This window comes from Cebidichthys violaceus, unplaced genomic scaffold (assembly GCF_023349555.1).
Source record: "Cebidichthys violaceus isolate CVI_PGR_0920_01 unplaced genomic scaffold, fCebVio1.0.p SCAF_21, whole genome shotgun sequence".
NCBI classification, from domain to species: Eukaryota; Metazoa; Chordata; class Actinopteri; order Perciformes; family Stichaeidae; genus Cebidichthys; species Cebidichthys violaceus.
This window is the reverse complement of record NW_027176384.1, coordinates 7,000,107-7,019,559: the sequence shown is the minus strand read 5'-3', so window position 1 is coordinate 7,019,559 and position 19,453 is coordinate 7,000,107. Positions and strand designations below refer to the sequence as shown.

Sequence of the window (19,453 nt, the reverse complement as noted above, 5' to 3'; positions counted from 1 at the left end):
CAGCGAATGTTGAGTGACGGATAGGAGTCTGAGCCTAATGCGATGCAGCACTGATATGAACGCATTCAACTCAGGCACGGTGACACAACGCTGAAAACAAACAAAAACAAATTGAAGGTTTTAATGTTAACTGTGAATCATCTTGCCAGCTATGTTGAATGAGAACGAGCAAGAGCTCCTTGTGAGAGGAGAAAGAAGATCCTTGATACGTCGGTCACACTTAAAGCAAAGCATAATGCCTTGCTAGTTGCCCATGGAGACTGAAATGTTCATCACAGTGTGCGAACAAACCTGTAGTGTGCGCCCAAAAAAACACTGCTATCACTGAAGTTTTCATTCCAGGGCTTTCACACAAGAACAGATGTAATCAGTGAAATCAGCATCTATAATGATTATTCATGATGGAAACCTGTATACAAATGGATTTTGCCACCACATGTTGAGAGTCAGGCGTGACGGTCACACCCTTGGCCTCTGCGACAGCGCCGTCACCAGCTGTGCCCGTGAGTGAGAAACTCCAGAGTTGAAAGGTCTGACCGTAATGAAAACGCGGTGCGGAAAACGGGCCGATTGTTTGGGCCAAATTAGATCTGCATTGTTCAGAGATGAACCGTCTGTGCTACATCCGCCCTGCACTGCCTTCAAAGAGCCATTTATAAAAGTACAGGACTTGTTTAGCATGCTGAGTGTATGTGTGTGTGTGTGTGTGTGTGTGTGTTCTGGAAATCAGGATGTCGAGAAGCATGTGCCTGTTGCAATCACATCAGGTTTTCCATTTTCTCACAATTTGGTATAGCAGAGCATTCAGGTTTGGGCTATATAATGTACACAAAGCTCTGGTGAACCCCACAAAAAGGAAGAACAGTCACAGAATGTCAGTGTAACTAAGCAAAGCTATTAAAAGACAACAACTTGATTGATTATATATATATATATATATATATATATATATATATATATATATATATATATATATATATATTGTATTAATGGGACTTAACAGCCCATCAACTTTGGCTTTGTATCAACAAGAAAATATTCATCACATATGAATAGCATCACACAGCCTATGTATACTATAAAAGCAAAATATAGAATAGTTGTCCACCTGGCCAACTGTAGAATGTATGAAATAATAAAACTAAGAATACTTTCATAATATGCCTTCTAAACAAAATAAATTGGATATTTAATGTTTTTTTTGTTTTTTTAACAAATGGACATCTACTGTCATAGCCTGGCTAACTGTGAACTATATTATCTGCCAGTAATTGATATGACATTATGACATTCACATTGAGAAGCAGCATAACTTGTAATACAGTGTAAGATTAGATGGTCAGACGTCTCTTGATAAGGTTATCATGAACATACAAGCTCCCAATCTCCGTCTTCCTACAGCTAGCTACTCGACTGATAAGCTAACTTGCTAAACACTGGCTATGCACTAGCCTAGACAGCATGCTAGCGTCATTAGCATGTTAGCATTGATCGCTAGCTTGATATTATAACCATCACCATGTATATACAATAGGCTATGTAGCCAGACCCAGACATAAATTATACATCAAGCTAGTTGACATCTATCACACTCAGATAAAACCTTGACAGACAATCCGTTGAACTTGAAGATCTGAAGACTGAACTTGTGAACTGTTTTTTGATTCGTGGAGAAAGTATTTTGAGTATTTTAAATACAAAATGACTCCACTCTAAAGTATTTTGTTACAAATTACGTTAGATTTTTTATCGGCCCTATCAAATACAAATTACAAAATACTCAAAAGAAATTGAAATACGTATTTCAAATACAAGTAATAGAAATACTGCCCATCTCTGGCTGTGTGTGTGTGTTTTAACAGGGGGTGTCAGTGTGTGCACCTGCATGTTAGTTCGATGTGGTGTATGGTGTGTTTAACATGACATGATTCAGCGCCGGGGGAGGGGGGGAGATAATATATCCTCACTCGGCAGACGCGAACACGACAAAATTACGGCTTATTACGAGACGGTGGTTGGTCGTCATTAGCAGCATGTTCAGCATCCGAGCAGCCAGAGGAAGTGGCTCAGGTTGTCCCGCTGCTCGTTTCAGCCAACGTCCTGATAAGAGGCAGACGGAGATGATGACACAGAGAGGGCTGAGATAGGGAGAAAGTCAGTCAGAACTGAGCAGCAGGGGAGAGAATTTCTGGAAACAGAGTTTGCATGTTTAAAGGAGAAATCCACCCTGAAACAACTCCAACACTTTAATCAAAGCTAGCAACAGGGCGCCTTGAATTGCTGGGAATATGTAGTTGTTATGTGGTGCATTCTTTTTCTACTTCCAGTCAATAAGTAAACAAAGTTTGGTCTCATTCTGTAGGCGCGCCATTTGGAATTGATGGTAGAGATGCAAAAGAGTTGCAACATGTGAGCATTCACGTCGTAGGGCAGCTCAAGATAGTTTTACTGGAGTTGCTTATGTACAGATTTGAAACCATACATTGATATTATAGCACTATATCCATTAAATGTGGGTTTCATGATGTGGTGATCTTGGAGATATCAGAGCTTCCAGGGAAATCAATGCTCTTCAATAGTAAATACGACTTGGATGTTTATGTGAAAACTGAAGAAAGCTAAACAATGTGACGCACGCATTCACACACCTCCCACAAGTGGCTACGAGGAATGGTTAATGAGTTATGAAAGGAGGCGTGGCTCAAGTGTAAGAGGGCGGGGCGAACTGTCACTAATGAAAAAGGACCTCTCTGCTGAGACCAATGATGCCACCTACGTCTATGACGGACGGTTCACGAGTCTGGCCGTGGTACGTGAATCCACTTAGAAGTTGAACACAAACTCACACCCTCACACCCACACACTTGACCTCCAGCCTCCTAGGGCGCCGAAGGGTGAGGCGATTCTACGGACCATCAGAATGAGCTATAGAGCTGCTGGTCGCCGCTAAAAAATAAAGTTTTCAGCCATTTTGCAATGCTGATGATGTATGTGCTGTGCTCTCTAACAACGCCTTTATTACTGCAGTGGCCCAGTCCAACTGAATGTATTCAGTTTGTGAGAGTAGAAATGTTTGCTTACGGCCGACAGTCGCCCTTCTCTGAAGGTAGACTATGTTCATGTGGAAGTTCTTCAGTCTCAAAAAACAAGGGTGAGACAGTGTTATGACACAGGCTACGTGAAAATAAATCATTCTACATTATGGATGTAAATTCCCTGTGTTGTTACGAAACACTTTTCCAGTTACTTGCTAGCTTATGGTTATAAATTTGCAATTCGGGATTTCTTCTGAATCGCAAGAACCTGTTCATAGAATTTCAATCAGGTTTCAGAGAGTACGTTAATAGAGTGAAAACTATTTCATTTTGTGTGACCGCGTAGGTTTACAAGTGAGATCAGCAGCAGAAATGGTGTCTTGGTTACTTCCACCTCCCGCCCAGATGATTCTATAGAGGAGGGAAAACGTCTGTATTAGAACCAAATGCAGTGCACAAACCATGTGAGAGCTGGGAACATGGAGACCTGGGTGTCTTGTTCAAAGGATAATTCTCTAACGTTCAGTACGTCACTACTGTATACTGCTCAAGTTGAAAGAAAAATGGGTATCAAAGGGGTCTGTGAACATTTTGTGAATGGGAATATGGCTTCTACCGATGACACAAGATTGAAAACATTCAGCATTATCATTTACTGCCTATTTTGTTGTACTTATAAAGTGGATGATGCTAAGTGACTGCTGCTAAGTGACTGCTGAATGATGATGTCATTCTGCTGCAGAAACACTTATAAGTCAAAAAGGCCATACAGTATATATGGTATGTGAAGACAGAGCGTGCTAACGGCTGCAGAGTGAATGCACGCAAACAGTTCATGAGCACGGTGACCCAAATAGTGGCAATGATATTTTGAGAGTATTGTGAGTCATGCGATCCAAAAAAAAAGAAAACAAGGCCGGGTGTGAAACGGCTTCTTCAGGAGCTCAGTGGGCAGAGCGCACCAGTGGATGGACTGTGGGAGGAAAAAGGTGGAGAAGGAGCATAGCAGGCTGCGTGTGTGTGTGTGTGTGTGTGTGTGTGTGTGTGTGTGTGTGTATAAATCTGCTCCGTCTAGCTCCTCGGAGAAAGGATGTGGATGTTCGCATCCTGAGCTTCTTCCAGGGCGGCGGGGAAAAGCTGGATGCGAGCTCTGCATCTGACAGGTGGTTCCATTAACACTTTGCAGAGGAAGACCAAAACAAAACCACAAACTATATCGGCATGTGACTCATCATTTAAAACTGTTATCATGCAGATTCAGCTGCAAGTGGATCAACACTCTCTAATTTTGCCAAATGGAAAATCTATTTCAACAACTTCATAATTATATATATATATATATATATATATATATATATTATTTTTAAATAGAACACTTGTGTCTATAATGCATTATAAACATACTTGCGTTATAATCAGCTGTTAGCACTGTATAATTGTAGCAAACATATTTATTCATAATGCTTTATAATCATAACAGTTATAATACATTATCATCTTTTTGTAAGGCATCATAATCATAATATGATTATAAGTTACTCTAAGTGCTCATTGTTTGCTTTAAGTAAATTGAAATAGTTTTTCTTGCATGGATTTGTTGACTGATCAGGTATCAGGATGCTTGACCTCATAAGTCATTATAATTGTTTCATATTGTGATTATTGTTATAAAGCATTATGAATATTTGAAGTCCTTATAACTACAATCACATATTCAGGACATCATGCTGTATTATTAGTGTTATTGTCATAGCTCTGACATGTTTTTTCTTAGTGCCACATCCTTTGCTTTCCCTTGTTGCCAATAACATTTCCCATGAGATATTGCGTCCTAATGGGAAGTCTTTGCATTCCTTCACGTTGGCAGTAAATATGAATAAGGCGTTACCAAAAAGCACCCAAGAGGACTATTCAATGTCCTCATCCCTACCTGACTTTGCCTTGTTCTCTATGGAGTCACAAAAATGATCACAGCATTGGAGGTGAAAGAATGTTGACATGTAACTGTGCAACTGTCACTGCTCAGAATTTTGGTAAATTTGGGGTTTTCCGCGCATTCGTCCATTCTTATCTCAGGAACGCCCAGAGGGATTTTTTTATGACAATTTCACTCAAATGTCTGCTCGGATAAAATACTGAAGTGATGACAATTTGGGCAACCGTGGATGCAAACTGCAACTTCACTGGTTGGCTGAGGCATGCAACCACAAGGTGGTGATTCTAGTTTGTCTTTTATTACTTTTACCTCTGCTTTTAGTTCCATTTTAATTCTTCAAGACTCTGAAACAAAGATAAAAACATTTTGTAATTGACCCGTTCACAACAAGTACACATTTGCAACCTGTCATGTAGAGTTTCACCAACAAATCACTTCATTATTAGGGGTCTCATGCATGATTTAAAAACCGAGTATAGTACAACACCCCAACATCGCATGCAATGCAACTGCAAGGAGATGTGGCATCACTTAAAATGCTATAGAAAACAAAAATAACCACCTTTTCCCAATTCCCATTCTGAAGTCTGATGTCTGCTTGGTTAGCTTAACCACTTTCCTCCCTGCTTTGCAGCCAACAGCCCAACATACCAGCAGCAGTAAATAAAATCTGACTGCATCTGCATTCCCGTGTTACATTCCCACCAGGAGCAAGGGGGAAGTGTGTGTTTATTTGTTGCTCTTGCTAATAGATTGCTTCTCTCTCTGGAGTCCATTCAACTTGATGCAAGTTAATTAAACTTGTCTGAGTTCTCTCTCTTTCTCAAGAGTAAATTGAATTGATTTATCATGGTGTATGACTCCTCAGCCGGTGTATAGAACGTCAAGGTTCAAACCATTTGAAATGTAAGGGGTGCATTGATGGTAACGTGTGTTTTTCTCTTCTTCTCTCCTGTAGTTTATAGCCTTTGCATCTTTGTTCTTCATCCTGGTCTCCATCACCACCTTCTGCTTGGAGACTCACGAGGCTTTCAACACCATCATCAACAAGACGGAGCTGATGCGGAACAGCAGCGTGCCGGACTCAGGCCCGCAGTACGAAATAGAAACTGACCCCGCGCTCACCTACGTGGAGGGCGTTTGCGTCTTCTGGTTCACCATTGAGTTCCTGGTGCGTGTGACCTTCTGCCCGGTCAAGTTGGAGTTTGTTAAGAGTGTTCTCAACATCATTGACTTTGTGGCTATCCTGCCTTTCTACTTGGAGGTGGGGCTGAGTGGCCTTTCCTCAAAGGCTGCCAAGGATGTGTTGGGTTTCCTCAGGGTGGTGCGCTTTGTTCGTATCCTGCGCATCTTCAAGCTCACGCGCCATTTCGTGGGGCTAAGGGTGCTGGGCCACACTTTACGGGCCAGCACAAATGAATTCCTGCTGCTCATCATCTTCCTGGCATTGGGAGTGCTAATTTTCGCCACCATGATTTACTACGCCGAACGAATCGGCGCGAAGCCCAACGATCCCACCGGTAGCGTCCACACCAAGTTCAAGAACATCCCCATTGGATTCTGGTGGGCCGTGGTAACCATGACAACACTGGGCTATGGCGACATGTATCCAGAAACCTGGTCGGGCATGGTCGTGGGCGCGCTGTGCGCCCTGGCGGGCGTGCTGACGATAGCCATGCCTGTGCCCGTTATCGTGAATAACTTTGGGATGTACTACTCCCTGGCCATGGCAAAGCAGAAGCTGCCCAAGAAGAGGAAGAAACACATCCCTCAGGTGGTGCAGGGAGGGTCCCCCATATACTGCAAAGCAGATCTCAACACCACCTGCAACAGCACTCAAGGTGACCTGTGCCACGTCAAAGGGAGCAGGGTGCTAGAACGCAACCGCTCAGGTAAGACCCGATCAAAAAATCATGAGCAGCCACACCTCAGTATCAAACTAGAGGTTACTCCGAGTGGTGTTATATATGTAGCGACAGCAACAAGACCTCTCAGGTAGAAAGATGTGTCTATTTGACAGACTCCCCCTTGAGACTATAAATGGTTTTCCCCCGGAGACTCGCTCTCACCACAGCAGCTCCCTCACAGACGACTGAGCTCTCTTGCCTCGCAGCATTCATCTCTGGTTGCCACAGTGACGAGGAAGGCGATGCACAAGGTACTGCGAGTAGGAGACGGCTGTGTGAAACGGCTTATGCTGATAAGAAGTCAGAGTCCTTGTGTCCGAGTTTTTCTTGCAGCAGGGATTGTTCATTCTCTGCTCAGAACGTAGGTGGCTGTTTTTCCCCTCCAGGCGCAAATCAGTAATTTACTTACACATCTGATATTGATGGAAATTAGTGTCGACCTCTTTTCTTTGAATTCTAGAGCAGACACTCCTGAGGGTAGGCGCACCCTATGGGCTCTTCTCCAGTGTATCTGTTTATTAGGTCTCAGAACCTTATATTCAATAAGCATAGAATGAATCACGGCTCAACTGAATGCACAAACAGAATCAATCTGGTTTAGTTCTCAGAGGTCATTTCAAACACACAGTCTGCAAGATGCTTTCCTCTTCAGGATCCTTTTGATTGCCTCACGTTTTATGTTTCAATGGGAGAGGTTCCATTTAACATGTATTGAATTCAGCCAGGATTTACTGTGGGATTTGTTGATCTAAAACTAAGATCAAAGATTAAACCTTTCATTTAAAAACCTTAACAGTAATCCAAATAAACTTTTTGGCTATTGGCTATTAATAGGAAGTCTGTTTACAATATGATTATTGCTATATTATGCTGATCATTTTTATACTCAGCGGTATTATGTCAATATATCTTATAAATTATATTTAATTGACCATTCGCTAAACTGCTCTCCGGACAGTGATTGTCCAGTCATAGCTTAGCAACTGTAACTAGGCCCGACAGGCCTGTCAAGCTTTGGATTCCTCCACATTGAAGCGGTGTACATGGGGTTATAATTAGAGTGATAGTCTATACTCTAATATGCATTTAGCAAATTTGTAGGTGCTGTCTTAAAATAGTCTCCTTATCATACTGTTATCAAAGTCTGATGGATCATCAACTTTTTGCAGTGGACCTGTTAGCTTTAGCATCAGACTTTTCACACAACATTATGTTTGTAACCATCAAGTGCCTCTTTAAGTCCCTGTATATGAGGTTCAAGATTCCAATTCTGTGACGAAATCAATGAATCCTTCTAACCAGTATTACTAGTGTAACCATTACTCCTCCACTCTCATCCAAAAACGATTACGAACACATAAAAGAGCCACACTGATGTAAATCATGACATATTCCATCATTACAATGGTTACAGCCAGATGTTAAAGTGCCACTGCATTTTCAATCAGTGGGGACTGACTCAGTGTCCGGCAAATGGCATTGACGCAGATCCACTTTCACAAGCTGAGAAGAAAATGGGACACTGGTCTCCATCATTGTAATGATTGATGTAATGATATCAGACCGTGACCTGAACCCTACTCCTTTTCTTTAAGTATGGTATATGTAGCCGTCCCACAAGTACATCCAGATATTGCTGTTACTAGAAATGTTACTGACATTAAAGTTGCACACGGTTAAATGCCAGACTTTAAATTCCACAGCAATTTATATGTAAGAAGGGAGGGATGTGATTAAAACAATCTATAACTATCATATTACGTCATAGTATGTCCCGTTAAGGTAAGTACATTTTTTGGGGCTTTTTTTGTATTACTGAAGCTATACTGTTATAAGCTCAGGATTCAAAACTTAAACCCTTCTGTTATGTCAGAATAGAAGAATTGTAAAGTGTATGAATTATGGAACGTAGACGTAAATAAAAATAAAAGGAACAAGTAAAAAAATAAATAACAAAAAATGAAGCCCAGCCAGAATATTTCTGATCTCTAACCTGACCCGTTTCTTTTCTCACAGTTCTGTCAGCAGACTGCAGCGGGGGCAGCGACCTGACCATGTCTCCAGAGGAGAGGGTCCCCATGCGAAGGTCCAGCACCCGGGAACAGGACCGGCAGAGCGGGGGGACATGCTTCCTGCTCGCTGCTAGTGACTACAGCTGTCCTGCAGACGGAGGGCTGCGAAAAACAGGTAAGTGCATGTGGAACTCTACTGGTTTTCATTGACCGTTAATGAATATGTCACGCATTGATTCATTTGTCAGTTTCGGAAAAAAAACTAACATTAGTTTGTCTGAGAGAATCATTCTGAAAATCATGCTTGCTATTGTGCATTGACACTTAATAATTTTTCACTAATAGTCATCACGTATTAGTCAGGGTTAGGTTTTCCTGTGACCGCTATTTTCAGTATGTGTGGAATATGCTTTAAATGTAAATATTTTACCATAAGAATACAGATGTCAGAGCTCCACATGTTTTAAGACAATCAGTGAAAATCCTCATCAGCTGATCCGTATCCTTAGTGACTGGGACACCGACATCCCTGGAGGGGGTGGGGGGGGGGGGGGGGGGGGGGCTGTTTGTTCAGGTCTAGTCGGCTCAGGTAACGTAACCTGTGGATCTGCTGCCGCGGCCCTCAGCACTGACACGCAGCACCACTTTTTTTCAGCAATTCTGAGCGGCAACAGCGTCCATGTGGTTGACTCAGAACTGTTGCTTTCATCACAATTTCTTCATGTTTTCCCGTTGCCTGGAAACACTTGAATACATTTCCGACCCCGCGTCTCACTGATTTGGCTGTTGCCAGGTTTCATTGCCAGTCTGCAGCTCCCAAAGAAATTGCCAAGTGTATCATCCGCCCCTAAGGTGATGGTACACCAGCAGTTTCCGGTATCTCACAATCGGAGGAATGTAAATGGTCAAAAATAGATTTTAATCCTATCAACTCATAAATGTTTTGACTTCTTCATTTGTAACATCGGAAAATGCATTTTGTTGCTTCTAAAAATTAGTTTTAGCTAATCACCAGCTTATACAGTGGAATTATTTACGTTCAGATTCAGACAAATAATATACTACTATACTTGCTGACCGTGGAAGTGTTTATCTGACATATCAAACATGTTAAACATATCAGCCCAGTCGCCAGAAAGCATTTTGGCGTCGGGACATTTTTGCATTCGGTCATCTATCCAGCGGGCGTTATTAAGAGTTAGGTGGTATAGTGAGGAGTATAAGAAACGATAACGGTTGTATAACGTCGATAACGGCAGTTGTTATTTATTTACCCTAGTTGCATGGTTCCGCTACCATTTTAACACGAGCCGTGATCTTTTTTCTAACCTTAAGGGTAGGTAATCTTTCCAAAATTTAAATTCTTTATATATGATAACAGCAACCCATAGAACAAATCCACAAGCTGCTATATTAACATCTGTGAGTTCTAACAATATACATGTTTGTTGTTTACGATCATAATGATTTTTGGGGGAGTGGTTTTGAAGGGAGGCCTGAAGAGACTATGTAAGGGTCAGTGTTGCTAACTTGGCGACTTTCTTTCAAGATCTAGCAACTTTTGGAGCTAGTGCTTTTCATTAGAAAATAGTTGTCAACACTGTGCTGGGTTTTTAGGTTGGATCATTAGCGTACTCTTGTAAGTTTCTCAAGATTACCAACCCTGCGTTTACCAAGTAGTTTCACAATGTTGACCACGTAGCAATAAGCGTTTCTACAAGGTGGGAATAAAAACTGTATTTGTGAAATGTATTTTTGGTTCAGAAACGTCATTTAACATATCCCGTGGTTTGTAGATACAAACTATGTCAACATTTTTTTGGCGACTTGGTTGCATATATTCTTTTATGGTATTAACATGCAATTCCAAGCCCTTTATTTAAGCTGCCACTGAAAATTTAAATTTGATATATCAATGAAGAAGTCAAACATTATGAGTTGACCCCGGCCCTGATTCTTGTTTCTGATTGTTGAACCTTAGCAGGCTCACCCTAAAGCTTGACTAGATTTTGAAACAGTACACATCGTTTACAATTAGAGATATCACTGGACGATGTCAGATTTGTCCAGATGATTTGGCGGTCGGTCATGTAGAATTGCATCAGTGGAAAGGTCAGACTCAGAAAGGGCTTGACCTCCCAAACACTTTGACCCAAGCTAAAGGTCATCGTGAAGTTCACGCCGGCCGAAATGACCACAAAGTCCCGTCACTGTTCTGTGTGGTTTCAAAAGGCAGAAAAGGTCATGAACTGGAATGCATAAACTGAGCCACTCACGCCGTGGAATTGAGGTCATGTGGCAACTTGTTCGATAGAAAATCACAAAAGACAATTTCTATGAAATACTTTTGGTTGCAGCCTCCATTCGACCGCACTAAAATAATATACAGATGCCACGCGAGGCCTAAAGCGTGTTTGTTAGGTTAATTCCTCCATTTTATCTCAAGCTTTTTGAGGCATTAGAGTGTTAATCTGGACTGTAATGTGGAAACGTAAACCTTGGCTAATTGCCTCCTGTTAACTGTCTCTCTAGGAGGCTCTCAGTGTTATTGCTCTGTAGCCTCACAGTGCTACTGCACTCACTCTATAGCGGGCAAATCAATGCTATCATACCATTGGAGTGACACTCTGCGAATCAAAGATTACGTTCAATTGAATTTCAGCTACTATTTCGTAAGAAACGGTTTATTTTTTTGTCCCGCAATGTACAGACAAATATAAAACAAGGTATTAATGATTTCCATGCTGGGTACTTAGATAGTCTAGCAGTTTAGACCACTTTGCATGTGGTCCAGATCCTCTAGGGAGCACATCATGGTGGTCTCTGTCACAGCAGAGCCCCTCGCCAGTCTCGTTTGCTTGACGTAGGCGGCCGAGCAGCTGTGCCTTGGTCTCCGCTGCTTTAGTCGGCGGTCGCTTTTTGCCGCAACACACCGACGGCTGATGCATAAAACATCGGGTCCCTTTCTAGTCCCCCGCTACCTGTTGGCATAGACTTTGCGCCGCCTGCTCATGCTGGCTCTGAGACAGCCTCAGCGAAACAAATAGTGCCGCATGCGGTATGGTAATGAGGCCACGTTTCCATTAGGTGCTCCTCATCAGTGTTCACGCCAGCCGATCGGCATGCTCCATTAATGATCTGGCTGCTTGGGCTTGCTTGTTTATTTTTTGCGCTGGCGTGACATGTTGCAATTTTTGAGAAGTTTGAGCTGTTGTGTGAATACGTACAGATGATTTAAACATTAAAAATGAAGGTCTCTTATCCATATCATCATCAGTACGTGCAGGCTACAACCTGAATTTAAACATGTGAACATATTAAAAACATATGACTGTTATATACAGTGTGTGAAATACACAATGGTAATTTGGGGGGGTCCCCGCTGTACAACGTTTTACTTTAGCATGTCCATCACAATTCAGTCACAGCACACATAGGTTAGAGAACAAAAAAGTATTCTGTCTTACTTAAAAAAGAAGGAACCACAACTTTGCTTTTTTCGTGTCTTAAGAAAGAGAAGACAAAGGCTAACAAGTATCTAAATGATAAAACTTCTTTAGGCCGACTAGTCCGCCCTCAGGGTCTAGTTGTGTGTACTCGCCCTCATGTGACCATGTTGTAGTTAGTTCATAGCTAACGCTAATTCTGTCTACAGATTGATGCTTCAACACATCATTAAATTGTTGTTCATTTATCTTGCTGAACAGAACATCTAGTGTCATACAACTTGTTTTCTGTAATAATCAAAAACCCAAAGGAAAAATCCCATTGGCTTTTTGTGGAGGGACTCAGTGTGATGCTAGCTTCCTGTTGGTCTACAAAAATATGTCGTCCCTGCAGCGCTCTATTCTTATTCTAATGTATTAGACATTAGTGAGATTTACAATCTTTAAGCAATTTTCAATACTAATGATGATGCCATGAGATAAATGACTGGTTATATGATTCTTTTATTCAACCCTTTTAAGGATAACAATATTTTTTTTTTGACTAAAAGGTTTCCACACTGAACTCTGGCAGACTGGAATTTTAATCACACAGGCATTTCTAAAAGGCAGAGTTACTGCGGATTCAGTCATTATCATGATATTCATTGTGTTGGAACTTCAGCATGTTAGATAGCTAATCAATATGACAGACAGATATTTTAGTGAGGCTAATGTCAAATCATGTCAAATTGTTAAATACAAGCCTGTAATTCTGTTCTTTACGATATTGGGGACTTCAACAACCCACGTGGTTAAAAAAAACTACAAAAGTGTCAACAAGCCGAAGGTAACTTTCGCTGAGGTTTCCCCTAAATATAATCCAATATTAGCACAATCAAATCAGCTAAAAGTAGCCCCACTGTTTTTGTTTGTAGCTGGTTCCACCTGTTTATGAGCTACACGTATCACAATAAGATCAGCTAATTAGCTTAATTCCCCTTTTATCTGCTGTGACTACAATGCTAGCATTGGGGTGTCTTTGAATACTGAAAGCTCCAAAGATGGAATAACAGGAAGATTTTCCATCTTCTTCTACCAACATGGCATGAACACAGCATTCAGCCAGTAGCTGTGCTGTGTTTAGGGATCTCGGTCCAATGTCACGAAATCCCTAGGCACAGTCACTGCAGCTGGGTTTAAAAAATAACATATACTGTCGCAGCAGGAAAAGCACAGATGTGACGAATCACATTAATGTCTGATCCATTCCAAGAAAATGGTATGTAGCTGCTTTTTTGGGGGATTAGTTGAATTGACTGGAATTAAAGGAGCACTGTGTAGGATGTAGCGACATCTAGTGGCGAGGTCGCAGAATGCAACCAGCTGAATCAGCCCCTCCCCCTTATAGATATGAAGGACTTATTATAAGGTCAACAAAAACGCAACGATTCTTAGTTTAAGGTGATTCTACGCTAATGAAATCATAGTTGTGAATACTATTTTCCATTTCCGCCAATAGATCCTTTTGACATTGTAACATTGGATTGTATTGAAATGTAACTGCCAGCAACGGTTGCTTTCCAGCCATTTTCCCACTGGTTTGTTGACATTTTTTGCTGAATGATGAGTGAGTCATATCTCGACTCAGACTTACAACTAGAAGGCTGATGCAGACGGGGGTTTATTTCCTACTCGGCTGCTTGTTATTTCCAGTCAAATTAAGCCGCCTACTTTGACAGCGAAGAGTAAAACAGCTTAGCTATCTTTAAATGATACCATTTTCCTCAATATTAGCTGTGTCCGAGATTATTTCTAATTTATCCCCAAGTACCAGCGAGCGGTCAGAAAGATTGAGTGGGTCCTGTGCCAGAAGCCCATGGTTCTTTGGCTCTAGCCACTGAGGATTAACTCAGCCAATGAGGTTATTTGTCCCTCTAGAGCAGCTCCAGCTCTGAAACATTTTGCCTTTCATAGACTCCAATGCGCCTCACAGTCAGGAAATGTTGCTGTGCATGCACTCACCATACAGTATGTTACCGCTGCTCTGTCTCACTCCTGTCTCCTGTCTTGTCCCGGTTCACTCGGCTGGCTTGGACTCGGATCGTTGCCTGCCCGACTGCCTGCCTGCCTGTGTGTGTTCATGTCCTGTTCCTGCACCACCACCACCACCACCACCACCTCTCTGTCGCGCCCCCACCCCTCTCATCTGAAGGCTATGAGAAATCCCGGAGCTTAAACAACATAGCGGGCATGGCCGGTAACACCCTGAGGTTGTCTCCTGTGACCTCGCCCTACGGATCACCCTGCCCGCTGCGGCGCTCCCGCTCCCCTATCCCCTCCATCCTGTGAGATGTCCAGTGCCCCCCCCGGTGGGGCACGCTTTGGCCTGAAACAACCCCACAAACAAACTACTTCCCTTTGGTACTACATCTGAACTTCTAGGTGTTGTGACTAGTGGATAAGTACTTAACTTTGTAGCTAGGACTGATGTTAGTGGCTCGGGCAAGCCTGAGCAACCCCTTCCCCCCCTTTCTTGAAGATAGATGTGCTTAGCTAACTTGTCAGTCCTCCTATGTCACTCGGAGTCCCCTTTAGTTCAATTTAGTGCAATAAAAGAACTCCGACTGGTGGCTCCAGAAGTAGCAGCCATAACATTTAATAAAGGACACGTGAAATAATCAGGGATATTAGATGTTGCTATATTTAGATACCTTTTGAAAAAGGACGTGCTTCCAAAAAAAGAAAGAGAGATGTCATTTTGTTTTATCCTCACACAACTGGGACTGGTGTCTTTCGCTTTGTCTACTTTTATTTTTTGGGAGGGATGGCGGTCGAGATGGAGGATTGCTAGCACACATCCGTCGCTCCTCACCTGCTCGTGTTTTTGCATGGATCATCCTGTAACCATCATCTGCAAGCAATGTGGCAAGGGGAGAAGGACTGCGGGTAGAGCTTATGGAAATATATATATATATACATATATATATATATATGTATATATATATATATTTGAAGGGGTATTTTTTTAATTTAATGTTATTTCGTTGGGGTTTAGGACTTGCATTGTGTCTCATTTTGCCGTCGGCTTCACCAACAATCCACCGAGGAGACTGAAAACACAGAAAGCCCAGCTGGGCGTTTGTTCCTCTCCGCATGTGGGTTGTCTTTGTGGGTTTTTTCTCTGCTCGTCTGCTGCTATTTCTGATTAACTTTCTCCCCGTCGCCTTCATGTTTTGTTTTTTTCTATGATGGAGCGCCACCAAAGCCTGTTGTGTCTCTGGTTGTTTACTCATAGATAACTGCAAAGAGGTTGTCTTTACTGGTTTCACAGAGAGCAGCGTGCAGCATTCTGTCTTAGTGGCTTGAGGGGAAAAGGCGGTAAATGTAAAGCTTCTGAGCGGCTGTGAGGGTCAGGTTGCAGTGCAGAACCCTCTCACCCTTTTTGGTCATGAGTTAAGATTGTGGCCGTACTTAAATTGGGGGTTATTCGATAATCCTAAACAGAAACATGCACTCTTGATGGCACTGTTGAAAGGGCTGCTTGTAGCATTTTAATCAGCTGATAATTACCAAGATATAGGTTAGTAAACTGCATTTTGCATCTTGTGCCATCAGATTTGTTTGGAAATTTACACCCCAAGAGTAGATTTTGTTTGTTGCAAAAAACTAAAAACCTGATACATAACTTTTTTTCTGTTTTTTTAACTGCACAGCCTCACTTTTTTATCAGCCATAACCAAGGGCTATTAACTGCTCTCCAATCCCCAAACCAGACAGACTGACCTGAATTCCCTCAGAACAGACACGGAGTCTCGTATTGAACCGAAGCCTCCTCTGCTTTGTCATTTATCCGTCTGCTGTATTTCATAAATTGCCTCCGTGCACCAACAGGTGTGGGACAGCAGACGTGACCGACGCGCCTCGCCCATGCCTACGGTGTGTCTGTACCGGTAGCAGATGGTTGCCTAGCAACTGGCTTAGTAAGATGCATTTTGCACGTGGCTCGGCAAAAAGTCAAACAATTAAAAAAGAAGAGCAAACACTCCTCTTTGTCCGAACACCAAATTATTGAATCACCCCCAAATCACTACAATATTCAATACAGCTTTTATAATTCTGAATGTAAGCAGAAAGAGCACCATAGATTTGTACGATGTATTTTTTTTGTGTGTGTGCATATATTGAACATAGCCAGTCAGTGCATGGCATGTTCTTCTTAAATGATGCTCAACAAAGACAGATTATGCATTTCTGATATTTAGGGATGTCTTTGTTGTTTGTTTATTTTATTTAGACCATTCATTTCCTATTTGAATGACGGGGGGGAAAGTCATCTGTGCGAGGACCTATTGCTGCGGGAGGACCCCCGCCCCCACATTTGGAGCCACTCCTGCAGAACAATACGGACGGGGAGGCACACAAAAATTGATTGACGGACGGCCGCCCAGCCAGCGGCTCAGTGCGCGGGAGAGAAACTCAAACGACATCCTGGGAGGACTTTGATAACATTGGACCTGATTTCTCTTTTTGCTTTCCTGTTTTGGAACGGTGGAGATGAGAAAAAAAAAAGGGAGAGCAAAGCAAACTGGACACGTCCTTAATAAAAGAGACTATCTGCTGCATAGATAAATGTTCCTGTAAATAAGACAACGACACAGCACACCTGGGCCAAGCGGCTCCGTCCACACATCTGTCCGCCAACAGCGAGTCAGGTAACGAGGTGGTCGACCGCGACACTCAACGTCACATCACTTTACTTGCCGTGGTGCCCCCGCCCCCCTCGCAATAAGTGTATCAAGATGTATCGGTCGAGGCACTTTGTCTTCTAAAAATGGAGTGTGTTCATATATGAGATTCTACATTCAGTATATACAGTATAGAGAGACAAATGTGCTAAGTTGAATAAATGTGTACGGTCATCTCTGCTTTTGTTTCCCTCTGTGATTTTCAGTTGGTGAATTGCTCTGCTGTGCGTTAATGTGTGTGTGTGTGTGTGTGTGTGTGTGTGTGTGTGTGTGTGTGTGTGTGTGTATCCTAAAACACCAGGGTCAGAACTGCAGTTTGAAAGGTCAGAGACCAAATGAGTGGAGCTAACGCCGTCACTCTTCCAGTTAGTTTTAGCACAAACATCAATGAGACAGAGTTCCCCTGTGATGCAGTCGCCATTGTAGAAGTCCCCCCCCCCCCCCCCCCCCCCCCTCCTTGCCGTGCATTTAAACATGCAACCCCCCTGCGTTTGTGCTGCAGATCGTTTGTTTTTACTCACACACCAAAATTATCCTCACCGAAATACTCCTCGTAATTGTTGGTGGCTAAACAATAAAAAAAAAAAACTGCATAACTTGATTCTTCCAAAGTTTTCGGAGCGAAAGTGTAGCAGAAGTTCAACCAAGTTCTAAAGCTGGACTTCTAGAATGGCTACGTCTGCACGGTAGCAATCTCTCGTACCCAAACAATCGGACCGGATTTGCAATAAGCACCCGAAAAAAGAAAAAAAAGCGCCGATCCACACTGTGATTTCAGCAGCCCGTTAAAAACAAAGATGGCGAACTGGAAAAAGTGAAGATGCAGCTCTAAACTGCTGATGGGAAAAGGACACAACTCTTGTGTCACGTCGGCCGTCTCTCCCTGTACCCACAATCCTCCTTGTGTAGTTCACACGCTGCTTTACTCTTTGAATCCACAGAAGGGGTACCGTTCTTGTGTGTCTTTTTAGGATGACGTCGTAATTTGCAAAAAAAAAGTAAGATTAAAAAAGGTGTTTATTTTTTTGACTCCAGAACATGTATTTTTGTGTCTCTTGCTGTTGGGTACATTGCTCTTACCTGTAAAAGTCATGGTAGTCCGATGCTGTGCTTCTCCATCGTGTCCTCAAAACTGTCAGGCTTTTTGATCCAAGTTCATGTTTTTGTATGTTTTACTGTGAGGAAGATTCTAGTTTGAAGTCTGTATTTGTGGAGCATTTTGTTGGCATTCTAAAGTGCATGCTGAAAAAAAAAACCATTATGTCAAATTGTAAAAAAAAGAAAAAGATGACATACTGTATATCACGTTCAAAACAATGTGTATAGAGTAAAGATAAATGCCATGTGAGAGAGTCACATAAACTATTTATCTTTTAACTGATTGTATCTTTCTTTGCTTCGTCTGACCTCTTTTCTTCCTGATTTTGGGTAAACTGAAAAATACTCCGAGAGATGAATTATGGGTTCATGTTTATTCATCTACCTGTTTCATTGACAAGCTGTGACACTTCTGTTTTACAAACACAAATACCAGATTGTAGTGAATCATTTCAAAGTTTCACAAAAAGTATGTCAACTCGAAGGTTCACTTCCGAGTTTACTCCACCCGTCTCACAGTCTTCAGGAGTCGTCATGTGACTGCAGTTCCATATTTAGGACGCTCGATGACAACCGAACCATCTCCATGACAACTGAGCAGCTCTATTCTTCAATAAAGGCCATGTCCAGACAAAGATTCCAAACAAGGTAGTATGTATGTATTATTATTTTTATTTTTTTGTCGCACTCCTGTTTTTGATGTCATGATAATTCTGCATTCATAGAAATCCAGAAAACCTTCCTAGCCTGCACACAGCATGGTCCTGGTTAACGTTTATTGGTCCTAATTTTTCTTTTTAATTTCACAAAAGGTTTCCTGGAAATAACTTGATGCACATTTTAGGAAACATGGGGACAAACTTATTTGTCAGTTTGACAGTTATTTTAGTCTATGTTGTCCCTAAGATTGGAAGTTGCATATCAAGCCACCTGTTTGGTGTTTTAATATGCAACTTAGAACTTCGCCCCGAGTATACCGACTTATTTGCAGACCTATTTCAAATCGCACATATTCTTGGAAACTTCATTCATTCCATATGTTGAATTGTTACCCGCCTCATAACAGACGGAATCATCATGACGTCATCCATTGGTTTGTGCACTACGTTAAAGCCTTCAGTTTGGCATTTTGGCAGTCGCCATTTTTTTGCAACCAGTAGTGACACGAGAGGGTGGAGCTAAGTACAACCAAATGCTGAATAAGACATTTTTAGCCCACCAAAATGTTACAATTACCTTTCATAAAGGGAAAAGACACTGTGATAGGGTTAAAGCTGTAAGAAGAATACACA

The 19,453-nt window shown here is 42.0% G+C and overlaps 1 protein-coding gene across 3 annotated transcripts in view; it reads left to right on the top strand.

The window, feature by feature from the left end:
* kcnc2 (potassium voltage-gated channel, Shaw-related subfamily, member 2) overlaps positions 1-18,774 on the top strand; it is an 83,082-nt gene extending 64,308 nt beyond the window's left edge. Inside the window, exons 2-5 of one of the 3 annotated variants that reach the window (XR_011103523.1) lie at positions 5,930-6,863; positions 8,895-9,065; positions 14,531-14,739; positions 16,613-16,638. Coding sequence is in view for 2 of the 3 variants with exons in the window: in XM_068717106.1 (XP_068573207.1) it covers positions 5,930-6,863; positions 8,895-9,065; positions 14,531-14,667 (1,242 nt within the window). In the remaining variant the exon portion in view is untranslated. Of the gene's footprint in view, positions 1-5,929; positions 6,864-8,894; positions 9,066-14,530 lie in introns of all 3 variants that reach the window. The other 2 variants (XM_068717107.1, XM_068717106.1) reach the window with 2 other exon arrangements.
* The last annotated feature ends 679 nt before the right edge of the window (positions 18,775-19,453 follow it).